We start from the raw sequence: 19,761 nt of genomic DNA, 5'->3' as shown, positions 1-19,761 counted from the left end.
TTTTATTTATAACTATTCGTATACGTGTTGTTTTATATAATTCTGTCTTTATTTGGAGTTCTTCATATCATAAAAAAACAGTGTGGCCATTTTAGGCAAGTGATAGTCAGATTTTCACACTTTTCTCCCTCTTTCTCTCTGAGTTTTTTTTTTCCCCTCCTTTTTTTTTCATTGCTATTTATTATTATTATTAGTGATAATAATATCATTATCAATCAACCATTTTTATCCATTTCTGTTTCATAGGTAGATCTTTTCGGACCTTCACATTTTTTTGTTTATTTTCCCTTCTCCGGTTCACTTTTTTTTTTCTTTTTATTTTTTCCCTCTCTTTCTTAATTTTCTTTTTCCTTTTTTTTTTTTTTTTTCTTCTTTGGGGGATCAAGCAGTTAATAGTCATCTCCCCCCTTCATTACATAACATTATATATATATACAATATGGATAGCAGTAAAAGTATCAAGGCAGATGGATTTCTTATTGGCGTCACTGAAGATAGAAACAAACGTTGTCGAAGGACTATGGAGGATGCTCATACTGTTATTACAGACTTCAATGATGTTGCCCGTCAAGGGTTTTTTGCTATCTTTGATGGACATGCCGGTAAAGCTACAGCAGAATGGTGTGGGAATCACTTTCATGAAGTAAGTTATACATGATTTTCTTTGAAAAAAAAAACGTGACTCATCTTTCATATTATTATTATCATTAGACTTTAGCCGAATGTCTGAATAACCCCTCTTCAACTTCGGAAACCGTACCGGAAATTTTAAATAAGGCATTCCTTCAAGTAGATCAACAAGTTAATGAAAAAGAAGGCAAGTTCTCTGGTTGTACAGCTATTGTAGCATATGTTCAAGTCAAGGATGATCAAGTAAGAAAAATAATGATATCATAAATAGAAATTAATCCTTTTTTTTTTTTATTTAGCGTATTCTTTATACTGGAAATGTTGGTGATGCTCGTGCTGTACTTTGGTAAATAATAAAATATAGAATCATTTGGAAATATATATATATATATACATATATATAGACTGATCGTTCCCTTTTTTTTTCAAATAGTCGCCAAGGAAAAGCTCATCGATTATCTTATGATCACAAAGGTTCAGATGCTCAAGAAGCCAAACGAATTACAGATTTAGGTGGATTTATGATGAACAATCGAGTTAATGGTGTCCTTGCTGTGACACGGTCACTTGGAGATAGCGTGATGAAGGAATTCGTAGTAGGCAATCCATATACAACCGAAACACCATTGGTGGAAGGGGATGATTTTATGATCTTGGCATGTGATGGGGTAAAAGAAAAAACAATGAAAGAGAAGAATAGAAACATGATCTTAACTCTTTATTATTATTATTTATATAGTTATGGGATGTATGCGAAGATCAAGCTGCTGTAGATCTCATCAAAGATATCAAGGATCCTCAAGTGGCAAGTCAGAAATTATTAGATCATGCTTTGGCCAATTTTAGTACAGACAATCTTAGTGTCATGGTGATTCATTTTTCTTGATTTTTCTCTCTCTCTCTTTTTTTTTTTTTTTTCTTATTTGATATATACACACTTTTTTTTTTGACTCTTTGTCCTCTCTATTTTAGTATAGTTATTCTCATTGTACAGCCTCCTTTTTCTTTTTATTGTCTTACTTTTTCATTATTGACGCCTTTTTTTTTTTATTATTATTATCATCACTTTTTTGTACTATTATATTCTATCACCTCTCTCTCTCTCTTTCCCTCTACTTAAATAGTTTTTTATTTACTAATCTAATAAAAGGAACAGAAACAAAAAAGTATCAGTTTGAAGAAAAGAATATTCATGCAATTGTTTTCAGTCTAACTTTTTGGTTCGATTTTTTAAGTTAAAAAGGCGGAGGTCACCGGTCAAGTTTTTACCTATCATCATTGGATAGAAAAAAAAAACATGGCTGAAAAATAGAACAGAATGTATTTAAAGAAAAGATAAAGTTTCTTGGCAACCTTTTTATAGATAATGATATTCATCATCATTTTTCAATTATTGTCAACGTTATCATAAAAAAAAAAAAGAAATTTTATTTGTACAAGAGAATCAACAGAAAAATGAATGATACACATATATACACGTATCTAAACTATAAAAAGTAAGAAATAATAATAACTATATAAGAGGTAGATTTTACCAAAAAAAAAAAAATCAAGAAATGCCAGCAGAAGTTTGTGAAGAGATGGAGGAAGCCAAACCACCTAAATGAGTAAGAACATCAGGACAATCAAAGCTTGCAGAATTGGAGATGGTGATAGAAATAGGAATGAGACCAAACTTGACAGTAGGAATGACATCGTAATCAATTTTAATTTGTTGTTTTTGAGAACCATCGACACCACATTTGCTAAAGAGATCTTGAAGAATGGCTTGATAGGAAGGATTGGCCATATCGATAGCCAGATCAAAGGGAAAGGTGAAATTGGTGACAGCATTCTTGGCAATGACGACTTGATCCTTTTCGCCCCCACCCAATTGGATATCATGATGTTGAGGATAATATGCCTTGGCCACAATGGTATCGAACGTAATGCCTTCTACGTTTGGGTTATTCACCGAGACTTGTAATTGGAATGCCATGTTGATCAAATGGCCATCCGTTACATTCACCGTTGGAGCACTGTCTAGTCCACTCATGTTCACTTGAGGCATCTTGAATAACGCGGCCAATACACCCACCACAATCCCTACAGCAATCAGTATCAAAAGAAGGATGCAGGAACAGTAACGTGCCCATCGAGGACAACATACACAACATCCACAACATACTTTATCCAAACAACTTCGTTTACGTCGTTCCTTGGGAATCGTCAATCCACTTTCTTCTTCTTCATCGTCGGTATCATATTGATGATGATGATGATATCCTGCCGGTGTATCAGTTGCACTTGTCAATTTCATATCTGACATACTATTTCGAGGATGTTGATATCCTCCCATCATAGGTACTTGATGGTACATATCAGGATCTTCCAAAGAATGTCGTTTATTATTGTTATCGAACGGACTGGCTGGGTATCCATGAGGTGGTGGTGATGAATATGCTGGAGAACTATCGTGATGAGGTGGTGGTAATGGTGGTGCTGAGGGACTATTATATTTCCCATAAAAGTCATCCTTTTCATACATAGACATGATATAAATGACAAAATAAAAAAAAAAAATAATAAAAATAATAAAAAAGAAAAAGGAAAAGAAAAAGAAAAATAAGAAAAAAAAGGCTGTTTTTCTAGTATCTATTTTAGTCAAAAAGTGGACCTTAAAAAATAATAATGGCACAGTAAAAAAAAAAAAAAAAAAAAAAAGAGCCCCGCCACCATAAAAAGAGCTATTTTTACTTTTTCTACCTAAACTGCACCAGTCAAAAACAAACAATTCCAAACGACTTGCCAAGTTTAGCTAGAATCTTTTTTTTTTCAACCAGTTGTAAAAAGATCTCGATCAGTAACATTCAGGTCATTATGTTCAATTCATTTCTTCTTTTTTTTTTTAATATCAATGAAGTTTATATATATATATATCATCAATAATCATTGAGTCTATGGAGATCATGTTGTTAAAAGAAAAAAAAACAGCATCATGAACCTTTGGATGGATCTAATGGAAAAATTTTTACTTTCAAATGGAAACACACATCCAATCATTTGACAAAAAAGAAAAATCCTATTGGATTATCACTCCGCCTCGCTTTTCGTCCCTATTATGTCAATGATAACCAATCCAGTTTTGGATGAAGAAAGAAAGAAAGAGATATATTGTTGTAAATTATAGTTGATTTATTTAAAAGTGAGCCAACATGTTGAAACTATTCAAGGTATAAACATCATCATTGTTCAAAAAAAAAAAAAAAGGAGAGTTCATTCATTGATTGATTTATATATATATATATGTAAAATGAAATTGACATAAGATATAATTGTATATTCATTTACTAAACTAAGATCTAAAGGGAAAAGGATGAGTATTCAAGTGAATAATGAAGAAGATGATGATGATGATGGCTGTGGTGGTGGTGGTGGTGGTGGTGATGATGATAATGTTGATGAAGTTGAAGCAGAAACCATTGTTGTTGGAACAAACTGATGTTCATCAGGGATAATATCTTGAGCATTCATCGATCGATACAATTCCAAAATATGAGCTTTTTCTTCGCTCCAATAGATAAATGATCGTCGATGGATAAGAGCCCAAACATAAGGTACAAAAAATTCATTCGAGTCTTTTTCTTCTTCATATTGAAACTTGAGATCTGCCATGGGTTGTAATCGATTGGAAGGCCAAGTCCTAGCAGCTTGTTCAATAAGATCTAATACATCAGAAGTAGAGGGTGATTTCAAGTTGGCTTCTGCTACACGCGAATGAAAATAATTGATCACATTCTCTATATTGGTTGTCACTTGAGAAAATCGAGGTTGTAGTCGAAATTGGATAAACAGATCGCGTTTCAGGATAAGTGCATAGACTAGTTGTGAGTTGTGTTTCAGACGATGTGTTAAAGCAGAATTGATGATTTCCAGCATTAACATCAATAAATCCTCATATACACCAATATCTACTGTTGTTTGAGGTACTTGTCCTGTTTCAAGAATTTTGGCAGTCCATTTTTGATATCGTCGTGCAATCAATTCAAATACCCTAACAATATATATATATGCTATTAGTTACCTTGATCCCATTTCTATTTCATTCACTTACCCTGTAAGACGCTGCGCTACATATGCATGCATATCAAGGATGGAAGCTGACATATTGGCCAAGATGGCGAGACAATTCGTATGGAAATAGATATCCTAAAAAATAAATAAAGATATGATAAATAGGAGGAAGTTTAGTTGATATAAATAAATCATTACCTTTTGATGGGATAAATTAAATTGTAAAGTACGAATTAATACCAACATAGTAAGGCTACCCAAAGAAACTGATTTCAATAAAGGCCGTTCTGTAAACCATGTCAAATTGTGCACCATCTAAAAAAAAAAAAAATTGAATATTAATATACTTTTTTTTTTTTTTTTACATTACTTCTAATATACTTACTACTTTTTGTATTGTTTCATTATTAACATCATCTTGACTAAATATAAGTAGAATGATCAACAACATATAAACTTGAGAAAAGTTGGTTCGATTTTCAATGGATTCATAGATCATCTTGAGGATTGGAATATACTATTATCAAAAAACGTAAATCAAATCAGACATACTATTAAAAATAGATCAAATATTTTCAAGTATTTACAAGAGTTTCGGGATCAGTTCTTGATAAAACATAGACACGAAAAGATTCATTTTCTACCAAAATCAAGTAAAACAACAACATCCGTTCTTCAATATGTAATGATCTAGATTGTAATATAATGTTTTAGGTTAGTATATCTACTCTATCCTTTTTTTGTTTGAGATTTCATATATTATTCTCTTCTTTTACCGACAAAATATATCAAAGAGATCCTTGAATGATATCAAATGTGTTTTGCCTTTATGACTATCTATATCAGATGATAACACTAAAAAAAAAAAATAACTGATAAGTTCCTTACATTACCCACCTAATATGAAGAGTCAACTTACTATGAATATCCCTCCACTCAGCAATGGCATTCCTACAGTGTTGAGATTGTGTAGAAAGTAACAAGATCAATAATAGACTACGATCAGCCACAGGTAAAGGATCGACATCAGCACTGGAGGATCGGCCAGTAAAAAAATAATTGTATGCATTGTAGACGACATTTGTTGATTGTGCTGGCGGAGATTGTTGTTCGATGGTATTGTCCAAGAGTTTTGCTAATAAAGGATGAGTATATTTCCTATATTAAATCATTAGCGATGAATAATATCTTTCCATTCGTGGCTTTTTACCTAAATTGAGTCATCAACAGATCCAAAAAGTAGTTGCTTTCCTCTAATTTGGTACGATGTAATTGTGTTGACAGTAAGACAAGTAAAGTATTAAGGAGTTCTACATAAAACTCATATATTGAGTAGTTCACACTAAAAAAAAAAAAAAAAAAAAAAAAGAGATCAATCACCATCCTGTATGTATACCAAGATCATTTTACTTTGCATCCAAATTGATAATCAATGTTATAATGGAATCTAAAAGTTGTTCAGCCTTGGATCGCTTGTCATTGATAACTTGAGGAAGAATAGGTGATTTTTCAGAATTAAGATAGATAGTTTGATCATTTACGAAAAGACAATTGCCTATGGACATATTGATTAGAAACAACCTTATTTTATGTAAAAATATTAGAGCATTTACCTTCAAATTGTCGAATAATTTCATCGTTGGATAGATTCCCAATGAAATGTTTGGAGAAGACACGAACCAGAAACAAAGCATTATAAGTAGATATAGGTATAGTTCTAATAGAATAAGAAATTCTTTTAAGTCCATATCTTCATATACATATATATTTCTAACTTACTGATCATTCTGTAAAAGTACTAGTTGATTGATTAAAAGTAAAATAAGTTTGTTGAAGTTCTTTGTGGTTATATTATGAGCAGCCAAATCGATTGATAAGCCCACGGTATCCATTTCCAAATCAAACGTATCTTGTCTAAATAACCCCCCCGTGGACGTAATAAAGTTGAAATATAGTGAGTTTTAATACTATTCCCCTTCTAAAAAAAAAAAAAAAAAAAAAAAAAAAGGAATAAAAAATAAACTTACGGTGTATGAGTGGCAGGAAACTTATTACTTTCTAACAATGACGTCCAATATTCCATATCCATGATATCAATAGAATTTGGTGAACATAACGACTTCAAAGAGGCTGTTTGTGTAGTGTTCAGATAATGATGAGTAGGATTTCTTAATGGTGGAGAAGAAATGGGTACTGTTGTTGATGAAGTTGCTGCTGCTGTTGTTGCTGTTGTTGTAGTACTTGTAGTTGTGGTTGTAGTAGTAGTTGCAGCTGGTGGTAATACAGGTAGTGGTTTGTTAGAAGATAAAGTTGATGAAGAAAGAGAAGAACTAAGAGCAGTAAATGACTCGGTGAGCTCGGTTGATGGAGAACGTTGCAAATAAGAAGGTGATGAAGGTGAGACAGGTGAACTACTGTTATTTTGATAAAGAGACGGTCGTCGAAAAGAATGCTTATCACTTGTTAACAGTGTTCTATTGGGCGCAGTCAGAGCAGGTGGATTAGAATGATTCATGTAATAAGGAATGTCAAGTGATGGCTGTTTCCCTTTATAGGTTGAATATTATAAAAAGGAAGGAAGCAACTTCTTTTTTTTTTTTTTTGTAATGAGAAATATATATATATATAAGAAAGACGTTGATATAGTAAATAGATTGGAATACACTTTTATTGACGGAACTTCAAAAATAAGATGTCGCAAAAATAGGAAATAAAAATATTGTAAGGATAGAAAATAGATGAAAGAAGAAGAAAAAAATATAATTGACGCATAATCCAAATTGAATACAATAAAAAAAAGTGTGGTAGTAGTTTCCATTGAGTATATAAGAGATTTTTGAATAATAGAAAAATAAAATATATATATATTTAGTCATCATATCCATTTTTTTTTATATATTTATTTTAACTTACCTGCATCAAATACATCCTCCCAAGAGATGTAATATATGTTCATATGTTGCTGTATACAGGTAGATTATTCACTTTGAATTGGAGATTTCAAAAAGAAAAAAAAAAAGAGAATGATTAATATTCTGTATCATCATCAATCATCAATCAATGTTTGACATATTCTGAAAAAGTGATAATGCGACATCCATTTTGGGAAAGACCAATTTTATTTTATAACATCACGAAACTAATGACCCAACAAAAAAAACTTTGAAAACACTGTAAAATAAAGTAAAAAAGAAAGGGGAAGAACAGCAAAAGAAGATGCACCAAAGTCAAAAGTGCTTATATTTTACATCTCCGCTAACATGAACTAGAGTTAGTTATTTATCATTATCATCAATGAAACTCTCATGTTGACAAATAATATTTCCCTGTTGGTATATATTTTAGTACTTGGCTTTGTTTTTTTTTTTTCTTTAATCGTTTTTTGTACTTCATCCTATTGTATGGTTAAGAATTATTATTTGATCGCAGAATCGTGACTGCCGCTCAATGTTGAGTCGGTAAATTCTCTCCACTTCTCTCCCTCTTTTTTGTACCCTTTTCTTTCTTTTTTACATCTTTTTTTTTTTCTGCCATTGTTGTTGTTTAGATCCACCTTATATCATTCTTTTCTTTTATTTTCACAATAAGATCAAGACATCATGCCAGGTAATTTTATAAAGATGTTTGTGTAGTAGTCAAGGAAAATATGAACCATCTTTTATGTGTTTTATTACTGTTAGGAAATAATACCAAGAAACAACCATCTGATAGACGAGACTCCCTAAAACAACAAGGTCAATCATCACAACAACAACAACAACAACAAACTAATTCCAAGAAGAATGCACAAGGTAGAATAAGAAAAAGTAGGAAGAAGTATATATATATATATTAATGCATGTTATATGATATAGGTAGACAAAAGGATATCCACTTCAATAATATCAAACGTCAGACTCATACAGGATTGAATGGATTCAATGGTTCAGAGGTGACAGCTTTCTTGAATCAACGTAAAGTATTTTTTGGGCTAAAAAAAAAATAAAAATAAAAATAAAAATAAAAAATAGATATAATGATTGTTTATTTATATTTTCTTTTATATATTATAGGGTACTCGGACACTCTGACGGCATTTCATAACTCAAATTTAGATGCATCTGTACGACCAGTCAAATATGAAAGTCAAGAAAAGGCATGGGGCAATAAGGGATTAGGATCATCCTCTTCCTGGGGACAAAAAGGTATATATAAATTGAAGTGATTGACAGGGATATATATATGTATATTAATTTCTTTATATATATATTTATTTATTTTATAGGTGGAACTATGGCCAATGGACAAGATTTTTTATTAGAATTAGTTAATCGTTCAAAATGAAAATATCCATTAATAATAATAATAAAAAAAAACAATGTATATATATATTTTTTTTATTCTGTTTTATATATATTTTCTTTTACAATTTTTAGTTTTTCTAAAATATATTTATTCTCTTTGAATTTTTGACTTGATTCGACGGCATGAATATATTTCCAACCCAATTTATGATGACAGAGTATACATGAAATTTCAGCAATAGTATGCATTCCTGTTAATAACATTCTTTTTTCTTTGACTCCTATTTTGATATTATTCACTTTATATACTAGAAAAGCTGGACCTGTCTAAATAATAAACATAATCATATTAACTTAATATTTTGAATCCTTTTTTCTTTCTATTTTGTACCTGACCCTGGAAACCTTTGGAGATAATATCATCTTGATAGATTAAGTTTGTATTACAGTGGATACAACTGTATATGGTATGACGATCATTCAAGTAATTCACATAAGATATCGTATTTGGATGTCGCATATTTAACAAGATATAAAAGAAGAAGAAAAAAAAGAAAGAAAGAAAGAAAGAAAAAGGATGGTTCATCATGAGATTGGTCCTTTTTTCTATATATTCAATTTTTTATTGTATCAGCTGTTTATCTCTTTTTTTTTTTTTTTTTTATCATTAACCAAATCATCCAGTTGAAATGTTTACATTATTTTTGTCATCTCTTACCTTTTCTATTGAAGCAAAATAGTCAATGCACGAACCATCATTTTTAAACTGTATCAAAAAAAAAAAGAACGTGTATCTAAACCATAATAAGATAGTTTCAATATTGTCATTATCATGTACTTTTTAGTATCATCAAAGACGTCTTAAGTTTTCTCACCATAATTCACATGATAAACGGTTGATTTAACTTTGACTATAGTTACACCAAGCATGTTCCTTCTACTTTTCATCCACCGAAAATAAGTGGGGAGGGTAATTTTTAACCATCATCTTTCAAAAAGAGCGGGGTAATTTTTCCTTTCTTTTTCTTTTTCTTTTCTATTTTTTTTTTTTTTTTATATACATCATATGGATACCATTCGACAACAAGTACGACGACGTTTACCACCAAAAGCTACTATAAAAATTCTTCGTAAAGTATTTACACTTCCAGCTCCTGCTGCCCGTTTGGTCTTGGACGACATTACAAAACCTCGAAAATCTCATAGGTCTTGGTATAAGAAAGTACCTTGGAATCAAGAATGGACTGGTTGTTGGATTGGTGAAAATATTCAAAAAGTGGATGATAAAGGTTTAGCTGAACGTATTGAAAAAGCTGATATCATCATTTTCAATGTTCATGGTAAAGAAATTAATAATAGGATAATCAAAATTTTATTATTAAATATAACTCATCCTTCTTCTTTTTTATATATAGGTGGTGGATTTCGTGTAGGAAGATGTAAAATCAGAAAATGAAATTAAATATCTGATTTTTGATGATAAAACTGAATTCTTTCCTTTTTTTTTTTTATTATTATTATTCTCATAGGTACTATGTTTTTGGATACTTATATCAAATGGATTCGCGTTCTCAAGGAAAAGTATGGTGTTACTGTATTGATCATGTCTGTAGATTATAGGTATGTTAAGAAAGAAATTCTGGGGAAAAAAAAAAGTGCAGGATTGGGGTGGAAAGAAAAAAAGAAGTAACATATGAACATTTTTCAAAAATAGATTGGCACCCGAGTACAAATTCCCAAGTCCAGTAGAAGATGTAGTACGAGCCTATGAATGTTTGATCAAAACACATAAAGTGGATGGTTCCAAGATTATTGCTATTGGTGATTCAAATGGTTCTTCTCTCATTTTGGAAATGTTATTTATTACCCACGATCCAAGTATGTTTGAAATTGTGACAGATGATCCTGAAGGTGAAGCTGAAGGCGGAGCTCCTATCTTGACGGAATTACCAAGACCAGCTGGAACAGTATTGATCTCTCCTTTGGTAACAGAAGAAACAACATCTCAATCTTGGAAAGAAAATGTAAAATATGATTATGTTTCACAACATACAGCAAAATTGATCAAAAAAGATTATTTCCATCCTTTGGAACCTAATGCACCTCCTGATGCTCAACATGTACTTGGTATTATGCGATTACAAACTGGATTTCAAGCTTTCTTTAGTCCTAGGGTATTACTTTATATTGGACATAAGGAAGTGATGCGGGATGATGCACTTGATCTTGGAGCCAAGGCCGAACAAGATGGTGTTGATATTGAAATTGTAATGGAAGATTGTGTACATGATTGGTTTTGTGTTAGAGAAGTGGTGAAGGATAAATCTATCTTGGATAGGGCTGATAAGATCTTTGCTGATTTTTGTTATCGATCTGTCTTTTTACGTGATGGCGGAAACAATTATGACAATAAATCATCTGTACGACGATCAAGTGACGGACTTCATGCTGTACCTGAAATGGATGAAGATGCTGAAGATGAATTCCATGAAGCAATGACTGAATATACTGATATGGGCTCCACTGTTTCTACTGCTGTTTATGAACGACATATATCCAATTCCAAAGGTACAAAAACAAAGACATTGACTGTGTTTGTATAGTATAGTTTTTTTATTATTATTATTATTATTATTCTTATTATCATCTTTTATTCTATTTTTTTTCCCTATTTCCTTTGTATATACCTATTTCATTTTTTTTTCTTGAAATAATAACAATAAAGTTGTCTTATTGTCCAATCATCTTATTTGGAATGGATTCGATCCAAATTTGGCAATTGTCCTTTTGTAAGGCGCTATTTTAATCAAATGGTTCATTTCCATTTTATTCTCTTCCTCTCTCTTTTTTTTTTTTTTTTTTTTTTTACGCTATTCGACTTGATGCTTTAATCATGTTTCCTTTACTACCCTTTACTTTATACCCTTCTTCTACTTCTTCATGCTCATACAATACCCTTAATTTATATCCTCCTCCTCCTCCCGGATCTCCCGATGACGAAGGTTGTAAATTACTAGACGGTTTTGCTATACTAGTTCAATTTATTTTGGCCTCTTCTGCTTTTATTATACTTGTTTATAAACGATATAGAGAACGTCCTCAACGACCTGTAGAAATATGGTAAATATATGGATATATATATATATATAATTTATCTCATTGGTATATTTCTTATAGGGCACTCGATGTTAGTAAACAGTTTATCGGAGCAGCAGTTATTCATTCGTTGAATATCCTTGTTAGTTATGTTGTAGGTCATCCTCGTCATGGTCCTCGTAGTAATCTTTGTGTATGGTACATGTTGAATGTACTTGTAGATTGTACTCTTGGTGTTGGTATCCTTTGGTGTTGGCTTCGTGGTTTACAATGGTTTTTAGAAAAAAAATGTCATTTGAACTACGTCCGCAGTTATGGACCTCCTCCTTTGAAACGACGTTTGACTCCGTGGGCAAAACAAACCTTGGTATTCATTGTGGCTGAAGGTTTGATGAAATTATGTGTCTATCTTATCTTTCGTTTATTCCCTATTCTATTTCGATTTGGTGAATGGGCTCTTCGTTGGACAAAAGGAAATTATCGCTATCAAGTTTTATTTGTTATGCTCATGTAAATAATGATTATTAAATAATAGGATATTGATTGATTGATTGATTTTTTTTTGTATTATTAGTTTCCCATTATTCATGAATGGAATGCAATTTTGGATTGTAGATACTATTGTCAAAGTCACTCCTCGGTTTTATGAATCACTTGATCCTATAACGTCTCATCATGATTCAGTTGACGAAGAACAAGGTCATCCATCCTCTACAGATGCATATGATGAACGCTCTCCTTTATTAGACAATAGATTATAGTTTATTTATTTATTTACTTGTCAATAAACAACCTTTTGGGTCTCATACAATACTCGCTTTTTTTTTTTGTGCAGTGATCTGGAACTGAAATCAGGGTGTATTCACGCGGGACTTGGTTCTAACAAAAAAAAAAAAAAAAAAAAAAAAAGAAAAAAAACTTTTTTTTCACTTTTTCTCTTTTTTATAGACGATATTTGTCTCCATTCTTTCTTTATGCCATGTTTTCCATTGCACGATATCAAGGTGAAGACAATGATGAGCAACAAGATCAACGTACGTTGGAAAAGAAACAAGAAAGATTGAACCAACTTCTTGAAAAGGTCAACAAGAAACGAAAATCACCAGATCAACCACCAGACAACCAAGACATGGAAAACAAGAGCAATGACAAGAAAACGATAGATCCAACCTCAGAAACAGCTCGATCATCAAAAAAGAATAAAAAGAAAAAGAATAAACACCATCCAGTAAAGACTGATGTGGAGATCTCTGAACACGATCGATCTGTTGACACTTCCAACGAAACACAAACGGAAAAGAATGATAATGAAGAAGAAGAAGAAGAAGAAAAAGAGGAAGAAGGAAAATCAACAACTGTGACAAGAGAAACAACATTAGAAGAAAGTGGAAATGACAATCATGATAAACAACAAGATCAAGATGGGGTTTTAGAAGCTTTTCCAGATATGGTGACCAACAACAAGCAAAGCAAAGAAGATATTCAAGTCTTAAGGAAAATGGGTATCCCGGAATGGTTATTACAACCTACCATGGTAACACCTGATCAATCTTGTTCTTTGGACTCAGTAGGTCTTTCTCCCAGCTTGGTGATGCGATGTCAAGATCAAGGATTATCCTCTTTTTTTGCAGGTATAAAAAGAGGATTTTGAAAAGGAAAAAAAAAAAAAGGAAAGTTTACTAATGATCGGTATTATTTTAGTACAAATGAAAGTGATTCCTGCTTTCTTACGACGACAAACTTTTTATGATACAAGACGTGCTCCTGGTGATTTATGTATTTCAGCACCTACTGGTAGTGGCAAAACTTTGGCCTATGTTCTTCCTATTGTGGATATCTTATCAAAACGACGAGTGACTAGACTACGTGCTCTTATTGTTCTGCCTACTCGTGATTTGGTAATTCAAGTGAAGGAAACATTTGATGCATTTGTTCAAGGAACAGATCTAAAGGTAAATCTAGCGTAGAGAGAAAATAAATGAATAATGATATTTATGATTTGTTATAGGTTGGTATTGCTTTGGGACAGCATTCATTATCACAAGAACAATCAGGTCTAGTTGGAAAAACGGATCAAATGTAAGTGTTTTCGTTTTATATATATATATATATATATATATATATATATATATATATAAAGAAAAAACAGGAAATTGGACTACTATGAAAGAATACTATGTTGACATGTTCTTCTCTCTTTTTTTTTTTTCTCATTTAGATATGAAGGTGGGTTATCAAAAGTGGATATTCTTATTGCAACTCCTGGAAGATTGATGGATCATTTGAAGATGACACCCAATTTCACATTACAACATCTTCGATTTTTGGTGATCGATGAGGCGGATCGATTATTGAATCAAAGTTATCAAGATTGGTTGAATCATATTCTACAGTCCACTCAACCTCAAACGAACAAGGATAAGTCTGGTTTGACTTTTAAAACAGATCCATTTGGGTATGAGTCAAAATGATGATGATGTGTGTGGGAAATAGCTGATACTGATCCAAAATTTTTGAATTATTGTTTTACATTTAGTGTGATCGAATCTGATGCTGTTGCTCCTAGTTTCATGTCCTCTTGTTTTGACCTACCCATATCTGATATTGATTTACCAAAAGCTCCTGCTGTAATTTGATACAACAAAAACAAGTTTAATTTATGATTAACATACGTTTTTTTTTTTTGATTTTTTTTTTTTTTTTTTTTTTTTTTTGATTTGTAGGTTCAAAAATTACTATTTTCGGCCACTTTGACCAAAGATCCTGGAAAGATTGCTGGTTTACATTTAACGGATCCTGAATATATCTCTGTACAACATGATAATGACGAAACAAATCAACCTCAATACACAACCCCAGCTGGATTGAAGGAATATATGTTGACATGTCCATCTGCCAAGAAACCATTATTTTTGATCTATTTACTGCATCATTTGAAAATCAAGTCTGGTCTTTGTTTTACGAAATCGGTAGAATCTACTCGACAATTACAAATATTGTTAGCAGCCTATGTCAAACAACAAGAGTTAGATATCAATGTGGTTGTCTATTCTAGTGATCTTAAGCCAGCTCAAAGGAAATCATTATTAAAGGAATTCAAAGAAGGAAAAATTAACTTGTAAGTGAAGTATATATATATATAATAGATAGTTATCTGTCTAATATTTTTTATTTTTTTATTTTTATTTTTTTTTTATTTTTTTATTTTTTTATTTTTTAGAATGATTTGTTCTGATTTGATCGGTCGTGGTATTGATTTGGATTGTGTTGAAGTGGTAATTAGTTATGATGTTCCTTTATTTATGGACAAATATATTCATCGTGTGGGACGTACTGCTCGTGCTGGAAGGAATGGTCAAGCATTTACTTTGGTGGAAACTCAAGAAGCAAGACATTTCAAAGAAATGATTCGAAAAGCAGGCCATTCTCAACAATTGGAACGATTTATTGTGGACAAGGAACAAATGCAAACTTTTGAAGAAGGATACCAATCTGCGTTGGCAGAAACAAGTCAAGATGATTAGATTATATACATATATTATTATTCATATTCTAAATAAAACAAATAGTCTGCATATGATACTTTTATTCCTTTTTTTAGGTTGAACTTTGTTTCAATGACATCCATAACTTTATGTGGTTGTCCCTGATTTCAACTCCGCCACTGTGGATACATATCCAGCGGTTTCTTTTCTTTTTTTTTTCATTTCTTTTTTTTTTCTTTCTTTCTTTCTTTCAAACTTCACTTTTTCCTTTTTTTTTTCCCCTTGTTTTACCCACCTCGTTATGGGACCTACAGCTTCATCGTCGACATCTTCTTATTCGACGGCTACTGATGTTCAACAAAGCAGGGAGAATAATCGACCTCGACCATCATTGTCAACACAACTTGGAAACTATGGGTCAGTGGAAAACCAATCTTCAACCTCACAATCATATAATGACAGTCAAGCATCTGTAGTTGGACAAAACTCCGGAAACAATGCGAACTCAAGACGAAGCTCTCAAGTACGAAGTATTGGTGTTGGTGATGCTAGAACAGATGATGTAAATGATATATTGGATGAAAACGACGACGACGACGATGACGACGACGACGAAGAAGAAGAAGAAGAAGAAGAAGAAGACGATGATGATGAAAATCAAACAGTACCCAACAACCGCACTGATAACATTGATAACAGAAAAGATAAAAGCTCTACGAGACGTCGGGTCAATATCCGAAGACGTCAGTCACACAACAGCAATAATATGGATGATGACCGTCGTTCATTTGATAGCTTGGAACGAGAAATGACTTTGAAGGATCGACAAGAGGTAAGATAATATTATTTAGAATATATAGATGTCTAATTTTTTAATGTGATATATTTTTTCATCATTAGGCTATGAACAAACGACATCCTTTTGGACTACCTATTTGGAAACCAGCGTTATACAAGAAATCGCGATCAGTGGTCCGCCGTGCTAATAGTGCCTTACATTCTTCTCCTTCATCATCTCCAGAATTGTTTCTTCATCCTGGTAATATCCTTTGGCTACTTGTATTTGGTTGGTGGCTTGCTATTGTTATCTTTGTTCTTTCTTTGGTCATGATGTTGGTACCACCCAATGGTCGTTCTTATGGTTTGGTCATGCGCGAACTGGCTTTCTATTTGCTGTGGCCTTTTGGACGTTATGTTGAACGACATGTTGAAATCACACCTTCTGTCTTGGAGACTGGACATTCTGGCTCCTCTGATGATTGCTCTATCAACGTTGACGAAGAAGAAGATACTGTTGGTGATGAAATCAATGAAGATACAACTTTACTTCATCGTCAAAAACGCAAAAACAAAGAAAAACGTCGATCTCGATGGACATCTGCTATTGTCAATGGATTTATGTTGGGTCCCGCTGGATGGATTTATTATTTTTTGCACTTTACTATTGTCAGTAAGTAAAAAAAAAAAAAAAAAAAAAGGATTGAAATTAAGAATTCATTTCTTTTTTTCATACTAATGATTTTTGTTTTAATAGCACCATTATTGATGTTAGTATCCACTATCTGCTGGTTCTGCGTGATCACCATCCCAATGGCCAAACTCAATTATATGCTTGTACGTCATCTCCGCCGTCATCCTCTTAGTTTAAGGTTCAAATCCAGTCCTTCTGGACAATCTCAATTTGTTGCAACAGGTGGCAAACCTACAGTGATTTTATTGTGTACATATCAAGCGGTTGGCTGGCAATACTACAAGTACACTTATGATGGTATCAATATCATCTTTATCAACTTGATTCCTTTGGTTTTCTTTGTTATTTTTGATGATTTTATTCTCAAACGTTACATTCCGGATTCGTTTATTTGTGGCCCTGCATTTTTGTTTTCCATGTCATTGGTTTCCGTCATTCCATTATCTTATTTTATTGGTATGGGTGTTAGTTCCATTTCAGCTCAATCTTCTATGGGTATGGCTGCTGCTATTAATGCCACTTTTGGTAGTATCATTGAAATCATCCTTTATTGTGTTGCTCTCATCAATGGAAAAAGTCGCTTGGTAGAAGGCTCTTTGATTGGTAGTTTCTTGGCTGGGGTACTCCTTATGCCTGGTATGAGTATGATTAGTAGTAGTGTGAAACGAAAAGAACAGAGATTCAATGCAAAAAGTGCTGGTAAGGATGATATATATATATATATATATATATAAATTTATATGAAAAGGGGAAAAATTATAAGATCGTTGATACTTACTCACCTTTTTATTTTAGGTGTGACCTCTACTATGCTTATTATGGCTATTATCGGTGCCCTGACTCCCACTTTATTTTACCAAATGTTTGGCTCGGTAAGTAGAACGAAAACATAAAACAATAATAACAAACAAAAATAGTCTAATTTTTTATTGTCATTATTTGGATAGTTTGAATTGAAATGTATTGGATGTCCTGATATTCCAACCAATGGTACAATTGCTTGCTCTCGGTGCTATTATGATCAGTTGAATCCTACCATTGATCCTGTATACCAAAACAGCGTGAAACCTCTTATGTGGCTTTGTGCAGCCATTTTACCTTCAGTAAGTAGTAGAATCAAGATGATCTTTTTTTTTGTGGTATTCATTTCTCTTTTTTTTTCTATAGGTTTATGTCATTGGTTTGGTGTTTAGTTTACATACTCATGTTGACATGGTTTGGAATAGCAGTAAATCTCATCATGAAAATCGTCAAGAATCCTATTATCAAAAGTTATTACCTGGTCATATCATATCTCATTTGATTCATAGCTCACATCAACAACATCAACAGCAACAACAACAACAGCAACAACAGCAGCAACAACATCAACAACAACAACATCATCATCATCAACAACATCAACACCGTCATCAACACCAATCATCAGACACAGGTAATAGAAAGAGACAAGGATCAGTATATGAAATATAGACTGACGATTTAATTGTTTATGTTATACTGTATAGATGTGATGAAAATACCCCACAAACGGAATCAGCCTACTGTCACGGTGACGAATCCATCACCTGATAACAACCATACACTAAATACATCACCAGTTCCTCAACGACCTTCATTAACGACATCCAACTCTGTCCCACCGCCTGCGAGCTCGTCAATACCAACAGCACCAACAATATCACCTTCAGTTGCAGCATTTATTCATGCAAAGGAACCTGATGAAGAGGAAGATGAAGAAGAAATGGCTGGACATGATTCACCAAACTGGAGCAAATTGAAGAGTTACAGTATTTTGTGTTTTTGCACTATCCTTTATTCTATCATTGCAGAAATACTTGTGGATACGGTTGATTTGGTGTTGGAAAACTTGGCGGTGGATGAAAAGTTCTTGGGATTAACTTTATTTGGACTGGTAAGAAAGGAAGAAAAAAAATAAAATAAACACAATACATTTTAGGGACGGGATGAACCTTTTATTTTTTTTTTTTTTGTTTTTCAGGCACCAAATATCACTGAATTTATGAATGCTATTTCTTTTGCTCTCTATGGTAATATTGTACTCAGGTAAGATTAATAAAAAAAAAGATAAATTAGAAGGATCAAGAAAAAAGTTAAAAGATCTTTTTTCTTTTTTTTACTGTGTTTGAATACGTAGCATGGAAATTGGATCAGCGTATGCTTTACAAGTCTGCCTTCTTCAGATTCCGTCAATGGTGGCCTTCTCGTATTGGTTCAATTATGGAAAAGAAGAATTGGCTCGATACACTTTTAGGTAACAAAAAAAAAAAGTTTAAACAAGATCACAAAATAAAATATTTGATATTAATTAATGATTATATATTGTAGTTTGGTCTTTCCTCGATGGGATGTGATTACTGTTATCTTCTCTGTGTTTTTATTGACTTATACTTATCAAGAAGGAAAAGCCAATTACTTTAAGGGGTCGATATTGATTCTTAGTTATTTTGTCCTTTTACTTGCTTTTTACTTTATTCCACCTTTTTCAGAAACTAGTGTTTTGATTGGAGTTCCTACTACAACAAATTAGATGATTTACCTTTTTCTTTATTTTTTTTACAAAATAAACAAATAGGAAAACTTTATACGCGGCGTTTTGATTTCGTTAGACCATTTGACGTGTTTCCAAGACGATTCCAAACTTTTTCGTGGTTTGAATATGTATTTTTTTTTCTCTTTCGGTCTCGTTTCTTTTTTCGTCCCTCTTTTTCTCTTTTTCTTT

General features: G+C 32.4%; 9 protein-coding genes across 9 annotated transcripts; 6 read left to right on the top strand and 3 right to left on the bottom strand.

Annotated features, from left to right (window-relative positions):
• The first annotated feature begins 371 nt into the window (after positions 1-371).
• On the top strand, positions 372-1,544 carry BX664DRAFT_282358 (phosphatase 2C-like domain-containing protein). The gene is made up of 5 exons (XM_051541563.1): positions 372-643; positions 712-873; positions 930-976; positions 1,064-1,298; positions 1,370-1,544. Exons 1-5 carry the CDS (start codon positions 440-442, stop codon positions 1,514-1,516), a joined length of 795 nt encoding a protein of 264 aa, XP_051399089.1. The 5' UTR covers positions 372-439; the 3' UTR covers positions 1,517-1,544.
• Positions 1,545-1,970: 426 nt separating this feature from the next.
• Positions 1,971-3,200, bottom strand: BX664DRAFT_335763 (uncharacterized protein). Its single transcript, XM_051545971.1, has one exon. It carries the CDS (start codon positions 3,161-3,163, stop codon positions 2,180-2,182), a length of 984 nt encoding a protein of 327 aa, XP_051399088.1. The 5' UTR covers positions 3,164-3,200; the 3' UTR covers positions 1,971-2,179.
• A 764-nt stretch (positions 3,201-3,964) lies between these two features.
• Positions 3,965-7,309, bottom strand: BX664DRAFT_335761 (Dyggve-Melchior-Clausen syndrome protein-domain-containing protein). Its single transcript, XM_051545970.1, has 12 exons — positions 6,711-7,309; positions 6,463-6,597; positions 6,297-6,400; positions 6,094-6,238; positions 5,894-6,025; positions 5,603-5,841; positions 5,460-5,538; positions 5,271-5,373; positions 5,069-5,200; positions 4,882-4,998; positions 4,724-4,818; positions 3,965-4,663 (listed from the first exon to the last, which is right to left on the bottom strand). The coding sequence occupies exons 1-12, from the start codon at positions 7,196-7,198 to the stop codon at positions 3,994-3,996; spliced, it is 2,439 nt and encodes an 812-aa protein (XP_051399087.1). The 5' UTR covers positions 7,199-7,309; the 3' UTR covers positions 3,965-3,993.
• An 890-nt stretch (positions 7,310-8,199) lies between these two features.
• On the top strand, positions 8,200-9,058 carry BX664DRAFT_335759 (uncharacterized protein). The gene is made up of 5 exons (XM_051545969.1): positions 8,200-8,289; positions 8,364-8,474; positions 8,538-8,636; positions 8,736-8,867; positions 8,948-9,058. Exons 1-5 carry the CDS (start codon positions 8,283-8,285, stop codon positions 9,004-9,006), a joined length of 408 nt encoding a protein of 135 aa, XP_051399086.1. The 5' UTR covers positions 8,200-8,282; the 3' UTR covers positions 9,007-9,058.
• Positions 9,059-9,101: 43 nt separating this feature from the next.
• On the bottom strand, positions 9,102-9,496 carry BX664DRAFT_282352 (yippee-like d; the record flags this gene model as incomplete). Its single annotated transcript, XM_051541562.1, has 2 exons — positions 9,358-9,496; positions 9,102-9,293 (listed from the first exon to the last, which is right to left on the bottom strand). Coding segments are annotated over exons 1-2 (321 nt in total), but the record flags the coding sequence as incomplete, so codon positions are not given.
• A 525-nt stretch (positions 9,497-10,021) lies between these two features.
• BX664DRAFT_359953 (alpha/beta hydrolase fold-domain-containing protein) lies at positions 10,022-11,649 on the top strand. Its single transcript, XM_051548122.1, has 4 exons — positions 10,022-10,306; positions 10,382-10,405; positions 10,496-10,586; positions 10,681-11,649. Exons 1-4 carry the CDS (start codon positions 10,033-10,035, stop codon positions 11,567-11,569), a joined length of 1,278 nt encoding a protein of 425 aa, XP_051399084.1. The 5' UTR covers positions 10,022-10,032; the 3' UTR covers positions 11,570-11,649.
• A 174-nt stretch (positions 11,650-11,823) lies between these two features.
• BX664DRAFT_335756 (vacuolar membrane protein-domain-containing protein) lies at positions 11,824-12,873 on the top strand. Its single transcript, XM_051545968.1, has 3 exons — positions 11,824-12,086; positions 12,144-12,572; positions 12,637-12,873. The coding sequence occupies exons 1-3, from the start codon at positions 11,860-11,862 to the stop codon at positions 12,821-12,823; spliced, it is 843 nt and encodes a 280-aa protein (XP_051399083.1). The 5' UTR covers positions 11,824-11,859; the 3' UTR covers positions 12,824-12,873.
• A 636-nt stretch (positions 12,874-13,509) lies between these two features.
• Positions 13,510-15,586, top strand: BX664DRAFT_264911 (P-loop containing nucleoside triphosphate hydrolase protein; the record flags this gene model as incomplete). Its single annotated transcript, XM_051540839.1, has 7 exons — positions 13,510-13,693; positions 13,764-14,014; positions 14,071-14,141; positions 14,281-14,517; positions 14,599-14,689; positions 14,786-15,180; positions 15,283-15,586. 7 exons carry the CDS (start codon positions 13,510-13,512, stop codon positions 15,584-15,586), a joined length of 1,533 nt encoding a protein of 510 aa, XP_051399082.1.
• A 604-nt stretch (positions 15,587-16,190) lies between these two features.
• Positions 16,191-19,631, top strand: BX664DRAFT_379815 (Sodium/calcium exchanger protein-domain-containing protein). Its single transcript, XM_051548871.1, has 10 exons — positions 16,191-16,379; positions 16,448-16,997; positions 17,082-17,717; positions 17,814-17,890; positions 17,966-18,121; positions 18,186-18,453; positions 18,527-18,933; positions 19,021-19,085; positions 19,177-19,293; positions 19,368-19,631. Exons 1-10 carry the CDS (start codon positions 16,314-16,316, stop codon positions 19,567-19,569), a joined length of 2,544 nt encoding a protein of 847 aa, XP_051399081.1. The 5' UTR covers positions 16,191-16,313; the 3' UTR covers positions 19,570-19,631.
• The last annotated feature ends 130 nt before the right edge of the window (positions 19,632-19,761 follow it).

This window comes from Halteromyces radiatus, assembly GCF_025201355.1.
Source record: "Halteromyces radiatus strain CBS 162.75 chromosome Unknown BX664scaffold_5, whole genome shotgun sequence".
Classification (NCBI taxonomy): domain Eukaryota; kingdom Fungi; phylum Mucoromycota; class Mucoromycetes; order Mucorales; family Cunninghamellaceae; genus Halteromyces; species Halteromyces radiatus.
This window is presented reverse-complemented; position numbering and strand designations above follow the sequence as displayed.